Consider the following 18224-nt stretch of genomic DNA (forward strand, 5'->3'; position numbering starts at 1 on the left):
TATCTTCTTTCATCTTCTCTAATTACGTAGTATATATATAATCATATATATATAATCATATATATATACACATATACATAATGTACAAGAAATCTTGCGCACGCGCGCGCTCGCGCGTTGGCTCGAAAATTCGTATTTTCACCATTTTCTATTCTTCCTTTGATTACGAGCAAAAGTAAAAATGTTTGATCAACCGCTCGCGTGATTCTATATTTTCTTCTCCCTCCCCCCTACTCCACGAAACGGACCAACGAAAATATTCTTTACTAATTCCATTTTCTTTCTTTATACTCGATGATGTTTACAAAATGAAAACGAAAAAATACATATACGTATGCTCGTACATGTACATTACACGTTTGTAAAATATTTTTTTAATAATTATTTTTTTTAATAATTATTTTTTCTATAGAAAGTCGCGTAATACTTGAGCATCCTCGTGTGTGGATGTATGTGTCAGTGTCTCTGCATGTTTTGCGTTTATGTATCTTTCGCGCGTGCTTTTTGAACACGCGCACAATGTTTATAAAGGCATTAAAACAGGAAACGACAATTAAAACGGAAGGCGATTGTCGCCCCCCAAAATACCAATGTAAATTACAAATGTAAGATGAGCAGAAAATTAGCTCGTTTCTTAAAAAACGTTCTTCCCTCCTCCCTCTTTCCATCCACTTCCTCTTACTTCCCTTCCTTTCTCCCGTCTTGCCATCGCGCCAGAGAAAAAATCGACAAAATCTTTTTCATCCCAACAAACAAATAGTTTGCGAATGAAGAAAGACAGAGAGATATAGAAAGAAACAAAAATATAAGAAAAATCATAATAACTAAAAGAATTCAATGGCGCGATACTACTTATTTTATTTCTCATAATATTTCACATATAAACACGTCTGTCTACGTTTCACGTTTCTGCATGTACAATTGTGTGTGTGTGTGTATGTATTATTGTTTTGTTTACCGTAAGTGTATGCATTTTCAGTGTGAAAAAGACAGAATCGGTACCAACTTACACAATTAGCCAAAAACTCTTTTACCTTGAGCACTCTCTCAAGACGCGATTCCATAAAAATCAATCAGAACAAAAAAAAATCCATCCGAAGATGAATAATCCTATTGGCTTTGACCGATGTATTTTAAAGAAAAAGAAAAAAAAAGAGAAAATAGAACTAGAAAAGGAAAAAGTTAGAAAAAAATAAATATATATATATTTACATATATATATACATATATATTTGTGTATATATATATACATACATACATATATATATATATATATATATATATGAAAACAAACAATATTAGAATTAAACGCCAAATCGCCGTCCACTTTCCTTGACAAACAACGTTTTTAACCGTTGCTTTTCATGGGAACCCAATTCGTTACAACATCGACAATGCGTCTTTGGCTCTAGTCGTTTTTGTTGGTTTACATTATTTAACCAACGTTTAAACACCGTTACCAAAAGTATTTGGTGAAACCTTCACGGTTTCACCATTAACATCCACCCATTGTATTAAATGGGAGGGCGAAAAATTGGAGCCACGGTCAAAATTCTTGGTACTTTCTTTAAGTCTCCCTTTCCTTCTTGACCTTAAGTCCAGAACCATTAGTATCCTCACCAAGAATCGTTGCAATCTCTCCTTGCATAAACGCCCACGGTACTTGGCTATTTGCCAACGGACACTTCTCTCCACTCGGACAGTAAACCTACAAATTTTGTATTATTATTTTATATTCCATTGTAGTCAAATAAAGTTTAACAAATCGGTTTGCGCGGATATACGTCGTGAAATGTAATTTCATTGTCGTAATTTCGAATAGATTTTGTTCTAATAAGATGTCTTCTAATATGATCAAATAACAAAACAAGTACAGACATTTGATAAAAAAATTCAACGAGATGATAGTTGTTATTATCAAAATATTTCCTTTTTACAGTATGACAATACAAGGAAAAAAATAGAAAGAAAAAAAAAAGAAATATAATATTTACCTCAGAACCAGCGCCCTGTCTCTTTATGCTGTCTCGACTGCAGGGGAAACAAAATTTGTGATGAGGAACGCTTGGACATTGAACAAAGTGCGTGTCTTCAAGACGTTCTTGACAAAGAGTGCATTTAAGGGTTGGCGCTGATACAGGCTCAGCACCCGCTGATTGAGCCACCGCACCTTCGGACGACGTCGTTACCGTCGTCGAAGATACGTGCCTGGAACAGCTGGATCTTCTCCCCGATCCTGAAAGAAAATTGACTTTTCGTCATTCCCATTTTATTCTTTCAAATAGATAATCACAAATACATATAATACATAGATATACAAAGATGATTAAATAATTATCCGCAATGTAATGGTGGTAATATTTCTGTTTATAGCGTTGGCTCTGTGGTCAAATGTCCACGCATAAATATTTGCGGTTTTCCTCCTGTTATTAATGCTATACATATTTTGTTAATCGTAAGGTTTTTACCAATGACTACTCTCCTTCACGTTATTCTTTTTTATATAGAAAAGAAAGAAAGAACAACAAATCCCGATGCGCGAGTACTCGTTAGTACAAAATAAAACAACGTAATAAATGTAATATATAATATCATAACATTGCAGATAATTATTTATTAATTCATCCCCGTATATACAGAACGGTCCATCATATTAAGTGTTACAATGTTTTTAACGAACTTGACGATAATTTTCGTTTGAGACATCATTAAACGTAGAAATTTTGTTTGGAACGAAATATTCCGCTGTGTGAATAGAACAAAGATAGAAACGAATCGCATTATTAAATGTTGCGTAGAAAACAATTTATAACACTTAATACGTGTCTCGTTCACCTTTTGACAAGTTAGCTTAGGAATTTACCTGAACCATTAGGACTGTGTTGAGAACCTCTGGAAGCGCTACGTTGTTGAACGTTAGTTGCTGTAGTTGGTGGGCTTCTGCTCGTGGGACTTGGATTGTTTGGCGGCTGGGGTACGGGTTCTGGAGATGTCAGATTGTCGGCAACGGACATCAAGGCGGCCATCGGTGAAGGTCCGTTCGTCGATCCCTACAAAATTCAACCGCAACTTTGATAAGATCAAACATATTCTCTTATAAATAATATGAAGATATCTTTGAGTTTATTCAATATTTATTTCTAGACTTTTTACCTGATGATGATTATTCTGTGGATTATCGTTAGCATTTTCTTGCGTCGGAGGAGGTGGGGGCGGAGGACTCGTCCTAGGACGAAGAGGTGATCCTCCGCCATTTGCAGCTACGTTGGCGGGCGCCAACGGAATGGAAGAGCCAACATAAGCAACTGCAATTTCATTGAACATATTTCATTTATAGAATAAATATATTTGTTTAACAATAAATCAAAGTAACAGTGTAATTAATCGGCATCTATCTTCTTACGTGAATTTTATTGATTACTACGTCCGATAGAAAATGATATCTCGTATTATGAAATAAAAATACAAATAGAAAAGAAAAAAAAAGAAGAAAAGAAAAAAAGGAACAAAAAAGAACAAATAAGAACATATTGCGTAAAAATGAGATAAAAACATTCCAGTCGATCGTTACTCGACAGATCAATCAATGGCTATTAATAAAAGTAATTAATTCCTACTGCGAGAGCCAGTGGAACGTTCACTTTCTCAGGACTTTGATTATAAAACTCTTTCGGATCGAATAATATCGATTTAACGTGAGATATCAAACTCGGAAATACGGACACATTGATAAACGTAAACGTTAAGTAAGGTCAGATATGAATTAATAACTTGTCCCTAATTTATTCCTTGTATCTTCAATGGTAATAATAATTACGTTAACAGCCTCATAGAAATAAACAACATTTTTCTTTCAAAATGAACATTTCAAAATAAACCCTGCATTGAAAATATTGTACGCAAAACATATGAAAAAAAATCTAACGTTCGGTTCTAAGATAAGTGGATTCGTAAAAATAATCCCTGGACAAGGGAAAGGGGAGGATCTATAAGAAACGGGGGAAGAGAAGAAAACAAGAAAATAAAGAAAACATGTGGAAAAAAAAGTAACGCTTTGCGAAGCATCAAGAAGACTTGTGACTAGTACTTTTCCATGACGGCTTCGATAGGAAGAATGGCGAAGACGTTATAAGAGAGACAAAGAAAGAGGGTCGTGTTAGTTTATCTCTCTCTCTCTCTCTCTCTTTCTCTCTACATCTTTTTTCTCTTTCTTTCTCCCTTGAACATTTTTTTATGTAGGAAGTCGAAGAATTCAGCCAAGTTGAAAAAGATGCGAAAGATCAACAAGGCGAGGTTACGAGACGAAAACGAAATGAGAAAGAGAGAGATGGAAAGATAAACGAAGTTAAGAGGAAAAAGCGCGTGCGCATCTTGTTAAGTGTATACATACATACATATATATATATACACGCATAGATATAAACACTTAGGCAAAGAGATATCACATCACGCACGTAGGCGTCGAAAGCTTAGTCACGCTCAACGCGATCAACGTCGCCATCGTCGTCGTCGTCGTAGTCGTCCTCTCCTCCTTATTCTTTTCCTCGTCTCTTCGTCGTCGTAGCAGTCATTCGAACGAACAGATTACCGGTGGTAGCGGCCTTGTTTCGAAAGTACGTTCCCATCGTGAGACGTGAACAACAAACGTACACACATACGTACGACTTCCCCTCCCCCCTGCACCCCCTTTCCTCTCTCTACCTAGCCATCTTCCGCCCTTTCTCCTTCCAAACCCCCGATCCTATTCCCTCTGCCACGCACGCACGCACGCACGCACGCACGCACCATGCATGCATGCACGCATGCAACCGCTTGCACCGTCCCAACCACGATGACGTAGGACCAACATCGCTAAGTGTCTCTCAACCTCTTATTTTTTTCCCCTTTTTTTTTAAATTACGATAGAGCCGAAAAATGGTATTTTGTTGTTGTTGTTTTTCAAATATTAACGAGTTAATTGTCACGCAAGTTTTACATATTTTAATTCACAATTTTCAAAATATAATACAATATATTCACGATAGTAACTTCAAATGGAATATATCATTTGAAGAACATACGGAATAAATGTTTGATTCAACTTTAAACAGTGCAATGTACTGATACGCGTGTGTTAAAAGAGGGAAAAATAAAATCATTTCAATCTTAAAGATACTCTCACGTTTCCATGTTTATTTCCAGATCACGATCTTCACCAGCTGGTGATCTATTTTAATCGATACACGACGTTGTATTCATCTACGGACGTACGGATGTATATACGTATGTATGCGTGCAGGTAAATATATGCGTGTTGAAGTGGGGATACAAGTTATACCATTTCAACTGGAAACTAAGCTATCGAATTGTAAATAAGAATGTTTATCGATCTTTGATAATGGCATTAACCGTTAGTTACTTAGCCGTATCGTCGGTTATATTTAAAAGAGGCAGCAACAGAAGCAGAAGAAGAAGAAGGAAGTTGAAGGGAACGGAGAATTTTCAAGTCCGACCACTGGCGTGGGTAGCATCGTCACGTGGAGAAAATTTTAAAAGTTACTAACAGAGAGAAAGGTCGTCGGAGCTATCTAACGGCACTTCCTCTCCTCTTCTTCTATATATATATTTACTCTTTGAATATATATAGAAACTTCAAAAATACCAAAGGATAGAAAAAAAAAACAAAATAAGGAATGTTTCGCTTCAAATCTTCTAATACCTGAATGAAATACCTACATATTTGAAGACGATCCATCCGATTGAAAATAAGGAATACAAAAGAAAAAAAGAATTCCGAAATGAAAAAAGAGAAATATGCAGAAAGAAATCATTAATACCTGACTCAGCGTTGTATCTTTTTTTTCTTTCTCTTCAAAAGATCAATTGGGAATATCGATTTCTTCGAATACCAAGAATCCAACAAATAAACACAACCCGATAAAAGGAAAAGAACAAAACTATAAATAAATTCATCCCCGATTCATTTCCCAGAAAGCATATTCTAAAAGCTAAGGGAATTTCTTTTGTTGAAATCGAATTGAATAGAAATTCCTAAAAAAGAAAGCTAAAGAAAAGAAGCAAGGTCGTTTAAATTTTGGGTCCAGGGGAAAGAAAGAGAAGCACCGTTTTCGGTACTTTTCGTCAATGAGAGGGACTCCCTGCGTGCTTACTACAACCACACACGTTCGGCTTTGTTCGGTTATAGTCGGTTAGTTTCGAGTACGGTGGACGCACTACGAAACGAGCGCAAGAAAAGGAGGCCGCATTACAGTTATCCCGGCACAGGAGAGAGACGCCCGGTAAAATATCAGGGTATACGAGAGAAAGAGAGAGAGAGAGAGAGAGAAAGAAAGAAAAAGAGAGAGACGTGGACCGGTTTTCTGGCGCGTCCTCGCATGATACCACTACAACTGCGCGTACATTGTCGTCCAATGTATTTTCGATCATCCCCAACACGAAATATTTTTCTTTCAGAAATCCATCTACAACATCTTTCTCTTTCCCTAATAATTACATCATTTATAACAATTGTAATAATTTTCGATAATAAGAAAATGATTAACGTTTCCGTACGTACGAACAACGTAAAAGGTTGAAAACAACTTTAAAGATTTTGGTAAAAAAAAAAAAAATTCAAATTAACATAAATATTTGGATACTACCAAACGTAATAAACCAAGAAGAGAGGAAGAAACAAGAATAATCTCGAAATCTTAACATGGATCCAACGATTATCAATTGATAAAGTTGTAGAGTGATAAAATGTTATTCGACATATATAAACATATGTATGGATAAACACGCATATATATATATATGTATATATATTGAGGTTGGAAGTTTCGTTTCGTTCACGCAATCGAAGCGTAGATTTCGTGGCCAAAAAGATTTGTATATCGAGCTACAGCGTTCTCATTCATTGGTTCTAAATATACACCGTGACGTCACCTTGTCGGACGTCACACAACGCGAAACGAGACGGAGAAAGAGAAAGAGAAAGAGAAAGAGAATATACTCGGTGTATCTCTTACGGTCGTCCTATCACGTGCTCAACGTACACTGCCTCTTTTATACGCGTTTGGACGACTGCCGCATATGTACGCGATCAGGAGAACTTGCACAAAACGGAGGAAGGGAGAAGTGAAACTAAAGGAAGAATTGAAAGCACGAATTGGAGAAAGAAAGAGCAGGATTTCTCCAAGAATCTAATAGCGCGCATGGTTCTACGTACATAAATGCATGATTCCTTTACTACTGTAGCAGATGGCCTAGGTACGTTATTATACTTATCGTAAGAATCTAAAATTGGAGTCGTATGTTTAGATTTGGAGTGTATGTGCGTGCGCGTGTGTGTGTGTGTCTCATTAGAACGTTTGGAAACTTAGAGAAAGGAAGGAAGAGTTTGTCCTAACGTTCGCAACAAGAGTAACGTAGGAAGTTGGGTAAGTCGAGAGGGAAATTAAAAGATAGGAGGGTGACGCGAGGACATTAACAGGGACTCACCGTTGGCCTTGAACGTGGTCGCGGTTTCGAAACTCGGCGCCCTGACGGGGTGTTTCTCTTTATTTCTATCGTGGACGTAGCTAACGGCCAGGCTGACGGCAGGCAAGGAATCGCCCCTCGTGAGAGGAGGCCTCACCGGATGCTGATCCTCCAAAGAAAGTCTTTTCTCCGTGTGTTCCTCTTCGTCGATTGCAGATATACCGCGTTTCAACTGAGACATTCCTCTGTTGTGACCGAGGCTCACGTGATGCGCCACAGCAGCAAGGTGGGCGTTTGGAATTCTCACGTTGTTGCCTCTCAATCCGTTACCAAGATCATGATTGTCCTCGTGTTGTCGCGATATTTGTTGCCTCGTTGTGCCCGAATTAAATTCCGTAATAGAGTTCCTATGATGTAACTGCGAGTAACTTGTTATGTTGTGGTGCCTCGAGTGAGTTTGACCGGCGTTCTGAATCGGTAGAACGTCCAAACTCGGGCCACCATTGTGTTCCGTGTGACCAGCCGACCTGTAAGCCTTGGAAGCGGACGGCCTGGTATCTTGAAATCCGTGCGCCTTCTTCAATTGCTTAGCAGACTCCAATACTAGATCTATCCTATCCGCTCCCTCGTAATTCACGCAACCACGACATACCGGCTCGGAAAAGTCCATGATCATTGCCCAGGGCATTCTGGGTAAGTCGCACAAATAGCACTGCGTTCTCTTTCCCATCATTTTGATGATTCGTAGATCTTCAAGATATCGATAAACTCCAGCCAGCCAGCCACTTAGCCAGCCAACCAACCAGACACACTCTCCTCTCCTCTCCTCTCCTCTACAGCTATCACAACTCACATCCACTTTCCGCTTTCCCTTTCACTCTTCCTCTTTAGATTTATCGTATTTTACTCTTGGAATAGGAATCCTCTTGGTTTTTTCAGTCTTCGTTAACTACAATCTAGCGTTAACGCACGTTGATAGGTAGTAAGCCAGAGAAAAGCGTTTCTAGAGCATGACCCGTTCGAACGGAGGAGCAGCAAACTAAGAAGCCTCTTTACGCGCGCACTACGCACTCGCGAAAGGATTCCACCTCTGTGAGAGAAGGAACTCCCACGGAAACGTCACTTCGATCTCTCTTTCCCCTCCCGCTTTGAACGGTCTTTCTTTTCTTTTCTCCTAGCTGGTTTCTTTGTTCTTTTCTCCTTTCGAGCGTGGATCACTAGCCGTGGCGAGTCGACTATTAGACGCGAGGGAACGCAAGCAACGAAGAAAAGTTTTCACCAACACACTAACCGCCGAAATAAATGGCGACTATCGCAAAGATGAGATGCGAATATTTTGATCTCGACAAACTGCAATAAACTGACACTCGATACGCGTACGAGAAAAAAAAACAATGTAAAAGCGGGCAGCTCGGGATATCGCGCGCGCGCGCGACGAGTACGTGCGCGTAAACCGCGATCGTCCGTCTATTGCTACGTTGCCTGGTACGCTTCTGTTACTGGCGCTGTTCCGTCGTCGCTGCTAATATGCGACGAGACGAGCGGAGACGAACGCTCGAGAATGCGGTGGTAAAGCGGAGCTACGGGTGTCGCTTCCTCCGGACAATCCCCGCTCCCTGCATCCCCCTACCTACGCGCCACCGACGCTTTTCTACGCTGCGCACGCTCTGTCTTCCCCCACCACCGCTACACTACTCATATCCCTACCACCACCGCCAACCCTTCTTCTTTCCTTCTTTCGCTCAGCCGACGCAACCATACGAGAGAATCAGCTCGACTCGCGCTACCGATTCTTTTCGCCGTTCCTCTCCACCTCTCGTTAAACTCGTGAAACGTTCGCGCTTAACCAGCGCGACCCACCTCGTCCGACCGGTCCACGACTCCTCGACAACGACGACGACAACGACGACAACGACGACAACGACGACGACGACGACAACACGACGCGAGAGTACGACGCGCTCCACCAATCGAGCGCTGTGGCGTCACATTCCGTGACGTCATAATCGCAAGCAGCGCAGGCGCGCCATCAAGCGCCCTAGGCTGACACGTAGCCGGCACCGCACGACCGGGATACGAAAAGATGCGCACGAGTGAGAGAGAGGACGCGACATACTCTCGCGCATGCGCTCTACCTTCCCAGACTTCTTTACGAAAAATAAAGAGAAGTCTCTTTTACGCACTCGAGAAAACCTCATGGAATCTATCTGTTATTGCTTCTTCTTTTACGAGCCTTTGCCCAAAACTCTTTTTGCTTCATTTATCCTTTCGATTTATAACAAATATATAAAACATAATATCAATTAATTAATAGATGCTAACGAAACTTTATTCATTTTTTGTTTCGAATTAATATCTTCGTTATAAACAATGTAAATTAGTATCGTCATTATATCAATATTATATATCGACGAGTTTTGTAGAATGATCGTTTGTTTGCTTTTTCTTCTTACAATTAGATAAGAATAACTTAAGATAGCGATCAATGGAGATTGAGACTCCGTTATGATAGAATGCATTTGCGAGCTTAGTGTTATTATTATTATTATTATCAACATCATCGTCGTATTACAAACTTGGCGGATTAAGAATTCTCGAAATTATGCAACTTCACGTGTAATTATCGCGAATGTGCATATATAAATCGACTGCGCGCGTGTGTTTGTTTTTTTTTTCAAGTACGAATATAAATACTCTTCGAAAGGAATATTCCATGAAATTCATCCGTCATCGGTTCGTTTAGAATGACATCACTCTCGATGTGACATCATAGTCGTAGAACGAGTTAGCAATATGAAAGTTCCTCAGTCGAAGGCTGTTGTTCCTGTTGCTGGCGCTGGTAGTGCTGGTTCTCTCTCTTTCTCTTTCTCTCTCTCCTTTTTCTCTGGTTCAGCGATACGGTATCGCGCGTAAGGAAGAGAACTTTGCTGGCAGCTGTGCTGCTTAGGATCGAAGAGAAGAAAAAGAAGAAGAAAAAGGGCAAAAGGAGGAGGAGGAAAAAGAGGCCGATAATATCCCTCTCGAACGCCTCTCTTCCTGTCCCCCTCTGACCCTCCTACTCCTCCTGCTCCACCTTTACCACCTCCTCTCGACATCCCTCCACCTCTTTGCCACCCCTTTTTCTTACTCGTTTCGTGACGACGTAAATAAACGAAGGATCGTTCGACGTCGACGGGTGTTTTTATCCTCTCGTTTCTTGCATACGGAACAAAACATTTGTACGTGTGCGTAGACACGTATTTAGTGCATACTTGCACGCGATGTATCATAATACAGAAATGCTTCAACAAAGATCACGATTAACCGTTTAAGTCCTAGGGTTCCTTGAAAAAATCTTGTCGAAAAGACCCCCCAGCAGCGCGATAAACGCTTGTCTCGGATTATATCGAGAAAATTTAAGCAACGTTATCGTCATTTTTTTATTAAAATGTGTCAGACATAATCCTTCTAATGCATCGTCAGTCGTCCAAAACGGTCAAATGCAGTAAGTCTTTCCGATATGAAATCTGAAGAGCTTGATCGTTCTATTTGATACTCACATCAAACGGTTAAAAAGAGAGAGAAAGAGAGAGAGAGAGAGAGAGATCTTTAAGGAGCGTTACGCGTACATCATTTTCTTGCATAGTCTATTTTCACGGTTATCTCCAAGGTGGCAAGAGAAGCGTAGAACTTAATCGCATGAGGCGCTTATCATCGAATACTCGATAGGAGTCTTCGAGATAAACGAGAGGCCGAAGGCTGAATCAACGTCGAAATCGTTCCGAGTCGTAAACACGCGTATATATGTATGTAAACGCACATACACATATTCGCGTAGAATCGATCGATAATTTTGGTTTGACCTCTGGATAACTCGAGCACGTGCGAGAGATTTGGTTAGATGGGAGAAGAGGAATCCAACCAACACCAGAGGAGCCGGCCAAATCAACTTTTCAACATTATTCTACTGTTTTTTATTTTTTGTTTTTCTATCGATAGGAGGAAAGGAAAGAGAGCGACTTGGAAGCTAGCCCACATGTTGGAAAATTCTTCTCGTTGTTACTTCTTTTTTTTCTTTTAAATACAGAGCTTGCTATTTCTTTCTATTTGTCTTTCCAGACGCGTCCATGAACCTGTCACGTAACGTCTGCATCGTATCAAAAAGTAACATTCTTACTCTGTCATCTTTTGGAAACATTGGAAAGTAATATTATGAAATGTAAAAATATACATACACATATGTATACTCATTTTTCTATCAATGAATTTTAGTGTTGCAGGTTAAACGTAAACAGTAGAATTGTTAGTTGCCGAATCGTGTTTCGTGTCGTAGAGCAAGTTACTCCTGCATCAGGCGCTATACGTGTGTGTGTGTGTGTGCATGTATATAGCACGTTTCTCATTGCGTGTCACTGGGTCACTACATTTCGCATAGGGGTAACTGATAGGGTCGACCTTTTTTGCTTTTTTTTTTTTAATCAATGCAAATGCATCTCACGGAATGACTTCCTTCCGCCTCGTCGAGACTAACCGCCAGACGACGACCAAAATGAACAACTCTTTGAACAGTTTGTCTTCTTTAATCGATCTAACAAGAAGAAAAGGGAACAAAAGAAAAAAATCAATTTCATTCCGCATTTTATATTCCTCGTAATAATATTTTAAGAGAAAATATCAAAGAAAAAACATAATATACAAATTTAAATTCCATTGCACAAGAAGAAGCCTTATGCAGAAACAAAAACATCGAGTTATCGGCGTCTGACGTAATAGAAAGATAAGGAACAAGATAAGAGAGATTAAAGTGAAAAGAAAAGTAAAATATTTCTAAATAAAGAAAGAGAAAAAAAACATAAAAAGGGGAAAGATAACACAGATAATGGAGATTTTAATCAGTTTACACTACTTAAAAAAAAGAGTGTCGTCGTAATGATTTTTATTTCTCTCTTTCTTTCTTTCTTTTTTTTTTTTTACAAGCATAAGTCGAGCTTCAGTGTTTACGTATACGCGAGTAGCTGAGGCGAGTCGTCGAATCACTCGAGCAGGCCGCCGGCTGTCCTTACGTACTCGCATGATTCTTGGTGCGTCTCGTGACGTCACCGGCGCGAGAACGTGACAACGTCGCAACAAGAGTACGAGCGGCGTTGCCGATCCAGCTCTCTCTTTCTCTCTCTCCTTCTTTCTCTTTGCACGCTCCCGATAGTACGAAGCTTCTGGATTGCGTCGTTCATAGGTCGTCGAGTCATCATTGTCTATACAATATAATTCGCCAACGATTTCCGTTAAAATCGAACTTTGTCTGTTGAGTTTTTCCATTTATTTCTATCTATCTACGAAGAGAGCGAGGGAGAAGAAAATATAGATAGATAGATAGATAGATATATATATATATAATATGTAATGCCGTGATTCAGTCGACAGTATCGATCTGAAGAAGCTACTACTCTCTCTCTTTAGTTTTCTCCCTTAACCGTGGTTCGAAGTGATGACGAAACCACAAGCGTCGTAGTGTGTAGTAGACGAGAGTAGAAGAAGGATGGATAGAGAGAAAGAGAGAGGGAGAGAGAGAAGATGATGGCGAAGGAGCAGCATCAGCAGAGAGGAGACCCTTGCGCGTTCGCGCGTCGCTCGGTTCTCATGGAAAAGCGCTTCGGGCGACTTCGTATGTTGCGTAGCGGTGGAAGGGGAATAAGAGGGTGTGGCGGGTAGAGGGAGAGATAATACCGTTCCGTCACGTCACGGTGCAAGCCGGCCGGAGAAAATCAATCCGGTCGTTCACTACTAACCTTCTGGTAGAACCGCGACGACTCAAGCTACTATCACCGTCGAAAACGTCGTTGCTGCTTCAAGGATCTCGACGCGATATTGACCTGGGGGTTGCGTTAGGTTATTCCCGCCGAGGTTCTTGTACCTATCAAGCGAATACCATCCCAACGACTCTTCCTTCCCCCTTCTCCTTCTTCCTCTCCCGCTCCCTCTTTCTCTCTTTCTATACATTCCCATCTATCCATCTATCCATTTCTATCGTTCTTTTCCAACATTAACGCAAAGTCGGATCGTTAGATATAACTATTGCTAATGAGATTTCCGTTTGGAGTATCAACCCTGCCCCCTTTTGCTCTTGTCCTTGGCCTCGTATCGTTGACAAATGCCAGTGACGCCAAGGATATTTTCTTCCTTTCTGTTCGATTATTATTTACTTTCTTATCTGCAAATCTTTCTTTCTTTCTTCTCCTATTTTTGTTGCTGTATTCGTTGATTCGTTGCAAAAGCGATGGCTATAGAGAGTCAAATAAAACGTACATACTTTCTTCTTTTTATTTAACATATTTTCTAGATCAACGAAAGAGCAACGTCGTAGCTCTTGGGAATTTAAGGGAAACGTAAAGTAAGTAGTCAAGTACACAAGGAACAACGAGGCTTGGGTACAACGTCGACCTAATTCGGTAGGCAACCTACTAGCAAGTACAATACGATGACGTCACATACGACGGTCGATCTCCGTAAGCAGTCACGGCTACAAACGCGATGCGTTGTCCGATCATACGCGACGCGCTTGCAGCTACAATGGCGCCCGACAATGGCGAGCAACAATGGCACACGATATCGTACGACGTATTACATACATATGTACGCAGTATATATATATATATATATATATATATATATATTCATACATACGTAAATACGTTATACGTTACGTTATGCGCTCTGCGATGTCACGGCGTGACAATGCAACGACACATCGAGGACGACCACGAAGCGACGAGACACAAGCGAGAAAGACATTCACTACTACATCGTCTTATTCGCTTCTACAGGATTCTTTCTTTCTATCTTATTGCACACTCGATCTGTTTTTTAAGTATGTGACGTTTAAGCCAAACTTACATACAGTGACTGCACTTAAAATTGTATAACGTTACACACTTACTAGATTTTTGCTTAAAAACTATTGGTATAGTATATTTAAGATGAAGACAATTTAGAAATAAATACATTCGTATAACTTTATTACATTTTTATTTTTAGTTTAACTTGAAAAAATTATTTATAATAAGTGAATTAAGCAAAAACAGAAATAATGTACAGAAAATGTCCGTCACTAAAAATTTAACGTGCTAAAATGGAGCGACAACCTGATATTTTCATGTTTAATAGTTGTTCGTCCTTTGTTTTCACTACTAATGTATTTATTTTTAAATTGTCTTCATCCTAAACATACTATACCAATAGTTTTCAAAGAAAAATCTAATAAGCATAACAGTGTAAGATTTTAAATGACACTCATTGTATGTATATTCGAATTAGTCATTTAAAGATTCTCCCAGCAAGAGAAAGAAAGAGGCATGGTCGGAAAGAGTCCCGTCGCCATGATACAAGATGGCGTCGTTAAACGCTAGGAGAAAACGAAAGTAATAGCAGACAGGCCTTGCCTGCGCCTGTCTGCCTGGGCTGTGTTGCATTTTTCAGGGATCGATTCGAAAGAAAACGATGACAGACAGCAACAACGTTCTCTTTCAATCCTCTTTTCTCCTTTTTCTTTTATTCACGCGACGCGGAACGGACAACTCTATGGTATGTGTCATAAATTCGACCGAGTTTACGGGTGTTTGTAAACAGACGCGAGGGAAAGGAAAGGGAAGGAAGGAAACAGCATATAGGTTTTAAAGAAAAAGAGAAGGATAGAAAGGGAGAAGAAGAGGTAGAACGTTGAAGGAAGGCAGCTTGTTCGTTTCACATGCAACAACATCTTGCATAGAGTTCGGTTAGGCTTCGTTTGTCCGGTACGCTCTGCAAAACCCTCCTCCTTTCACGCTTCGTCGCTCTTTCCTTCTCACCGCTCCTACATGCCCTTCCTTTCTCCCTCTCTCTCTCTCTCTTCCTTTCTTTCTTTCTATCTCATTCTCTCTCACCCTACCACCTTTTCTCGTGACTAACGTGACGTCATCTAGCGAGTCTCCAAAGAGAGGAACTCTTCTCAAAGTAAGCGGGGACGGGGCAGAAGCATGCAACGTGCCGCGACCAGTCTCCGCCCCTGGCCCCTCACCGACCGCAACCATTCGCACAACGATGCAACGCTCGACGACGACGACGCGCAGTGACATCGCTCGCTTGCGCGTAGCCGTTGGTTCGACGCTCGGCCGACTGCCCCCACCCCCTTCCCGCTCTCTTCACTCCTCTTGCAGAACCATTCTACAACCCACTGCAAGGCTCCACTCCGTTGCCCGTCGGTCGCGCAGCAACCGGTTCCTCCCCACCGCTCTCGGTCCCAGCCCCCCTTCTTCCCCCGTACTCCCGACGATCGAGTGGACCTCCTCCACCCTCGTACGTTTTTATGTCCCTCGCTCTATCTTTTTCTCTCACTCTCGTTTCGTTCATCCGCGCACAACGACGTTGTCCATTCTCGCTCGCTCACTCGCTCACTTGCTCGTTCGTTCGTTCGTTCGGTCGGTCGGTCGGTCGGTTGGTCTCCTTTTTCGCGCAACATCGTAGCCACATTTTTCCTGCGCACACAACAAGAGTGTGTGTGTGTGCTGTGTGTATGTGGCTTTAGCGATCATCCAGCAGACACGTTCGAAGAACGTTCCAAGTCGTCTCCTTGTTTCATCGACATTTGATCGTAGAAAATAATAATGCGGTTTATCAAATATATTCTTGTTATGTCTATTTGTTTTTTTCTATGCTTTTTACAGGATATGCAACTTTTAATTCTACCTATTTTTCTCTGATTAATTATTAATAATTAAAAAAGGAGGTATTTTTTATATAAAAGCATTGTCTTATATTTACTCTATATCCTAGTAATATTACAATCTTTAGTCAAAAAGATTGGAAATGAATTGAACAAATGACTTATGACGTTCCTAGAGGAAAGTAGTAAAGAAATAAAAACATTTTCTAGTATTATAGTTTTCTAGGTAAGACGTCGAAACAAGTAGGTGGTTTCTTTGTTCTTTAGTGGGCGACATTAAAGGAAGAAGCACCTGACGAAAGCAGCCGGAGCAGACGGCCGGGCACGGGCAGACCGCGTACGTAACGACGTACCTGCGGCAGGTGAATCGAGTCAGGTGCCTCAACAGATGGGTGCCTTTACTCAAGGAAGCGTTATAAAAGCGGTCTATCATAAATGTGGGTTAGTAGCGATGACTAATCCTCTCAAAGACAGTGAAATGTTTTATCGTTTTTTTTCCTTCCCTCTCTCTCTCTTTTTATTACAAATACACACGCGTATCATTTGAATTTGACATTATTTTTCGGGCAAATCGATCATCGAACAATATCTTGAATATTGAAAATATTCGAACATCGGTTCACGCATCAATTTAAATAATTATTGATGTTCGAAGAATCATGAAAGAATCATAAGTAGTCTAGGTATAGCGAGCTAAAAAAGAATAATAATCGTATTTGAAATTATTCAATAGTTCGAAAATAGTTCCTATCGAACGCGAATATACTTGTTTATGTAGATTTTTTGTTGTTTCTTTTTCCTCGGCACGTGGTACGATCGGCGCATACATTTACGTTAGACCGAACGCATCGTGAGTTACGAGTACAAACAAGTATTTGCAGTCACGTGTTAAGAATGGGATAATGAAAACGTGACGCGATTATGTATTCTTCCTATGCCGTAATTTCTTATTTGTTAGATGAGTTTTCTCTATCTCTCTCTCTCTCTCTCTCTTTCCTCTCTTTCTTCTTCTTTCTGCGTAACGAAACAAAGGTACCGGTCTGTCTGTCTGTTCGTCTGTCTGCCCGTCTGCCGTTGATCGAGCACTTATTTGCGACGTTGGTCAATTATTTTATTTTTCTTCTACCAGAAGATATCTACGCATAGATGAGAGAGAAAGAGAAAGAGAGAGAGAGAGAGAGAAAAAGATACGACAGCTAATCGCTCGTAATAAATATCTATTTTTAACCTAATTTTTTTTCACTTCCCCTACCACTTCTTATCTCGTATATCGATAAAAAGTTGAACGGAAAGGAACGTTAGGAATTGGACTTCAAAAAGTAATCTTACGATAATTTCATTCGAAAGCGATCAATTTCTCAAAGAACTGACTGACTACTATCTTTGCGATGTTATTCGCCGAATCATTTTCTTCTTATTCCCTTCTTCTTCCACCATCGAACACCAAGGACACCGATTCAAGGTCAACTTGTTCTTCTACTACTGCTGCACCGTCTCTTGTAGACGGCAAATCATCGTCATCATCTTCATCATCATCATCATCATCATCATCATCATCGTGATTTCTCGTGCACTTTTAAGGCGCATATTCTTTTGCGTACGCCGCCATATTGCTTATTCTGTTCCACCTTCTGAACGAGGCCCTACGAACCTGTTGTCATTTCGATTCGTTCTTTCCTTCTCAATAAAAAGCGAACGATTATAAGAATTGGAATAACCATAAATAAGAAAAATGAAAAAGAGCTTGGATTGTAAAAAGAAACATTCCGTGTATACAGTTTTACACGTATATTAACATACGTGAATGTACATTCATTCAGCGTACGCATTCCTACGTTTCAAATATTGTATTCTGTTTTAACATCATTTCTTTTGTCATTCCTTTGTTCGTTTGCTAAAGGAAGATAAGCAATTAAAATTACCTTCAACGTATCGCGCAAATAACTGCATATATCTCTAATTATAGCGTTCGTTTCTAATCCCGGTTTTGAGTACATTTATTAATCCGAAATACAATGGAAAATATCGAGAACCGGTCGGATATTTTTCTTTATACATATTTCCGTAACATATGCCGGATAATGAGATT

The 18224-nt window shown here is 40.2% G+C and overlaps 1 protein-coding gene and 1 long non-coding RNA gene across 3 annotated transcripts; one reads left to right on the forward strand and one right to left on the reverse strand.

Annotated features, from left to right (window-relative positions):
• Nucleotides 1–1241: 1241 nt before the first annotated feature.
• On the reverse strand, nucleotides 1242–9405 carry LOC122520620 (interferon regulatory factor 2-binding protein-like B). Of its 2 annotated transcripts, none has more exons than XM_043640767.1 (5): nucleotides 7483–9405; nucleotides 3154–3305; nucleotides 2864–3050; nucleotides 1995–2251; nucleotides 1242–1708 (listed from the first exon to the last, which is right to left on the reverse strand). In XM_043640767.1, exons 1-5 carry the CDS (start codon nucleotides 8192–8194, stop codon nucleotides 1568–1570), a joined length of 1449 nt encoding a protein of 482 aa, XP_043496702.1. In that variant the 5' UTR covers nucleotides 8195–9405; the 3' UTR covers nucleotides 1242–1567. The 2 variants fall into 2 exon arrangements, with proteins under 2 accessions (XP_043496702.1, XP_043496703.1); XM_043640768.1 differs by having other exon boundaries at nucleotides 1243–1708; nucleotides 1995–2236; nucleotides 7483–9404.
• Nucleotides 3255–5928, forward strand: LOC122520625. The gene is made up of 2 exons (XR_006304573.1): nucleotides 3255–4613; nucleotides 5182–5928. It is a non-coding gene; the product is annotated as an uncharacterized LOC122520625 (long non-coding RNA).
• Nucleotides 9406–18224: the final 8819 nt, after the last annotated feature.

Source organism: Polistes fuscatus, unplaced genomic scaffold, assembly GCF_010416935.1.
Source record: "Polistes fuscatus isolate 324 unplaced genomic scaffold, CU_Pfus_HIC Scaffold4, whole genome shotgun sequence".
Lineage (NCBI taxonomy): Eukaryota > Metazoa > Arthropoda > Insecta > Hymenoptera > Vespidae > Polistes > Polistes fuscatus.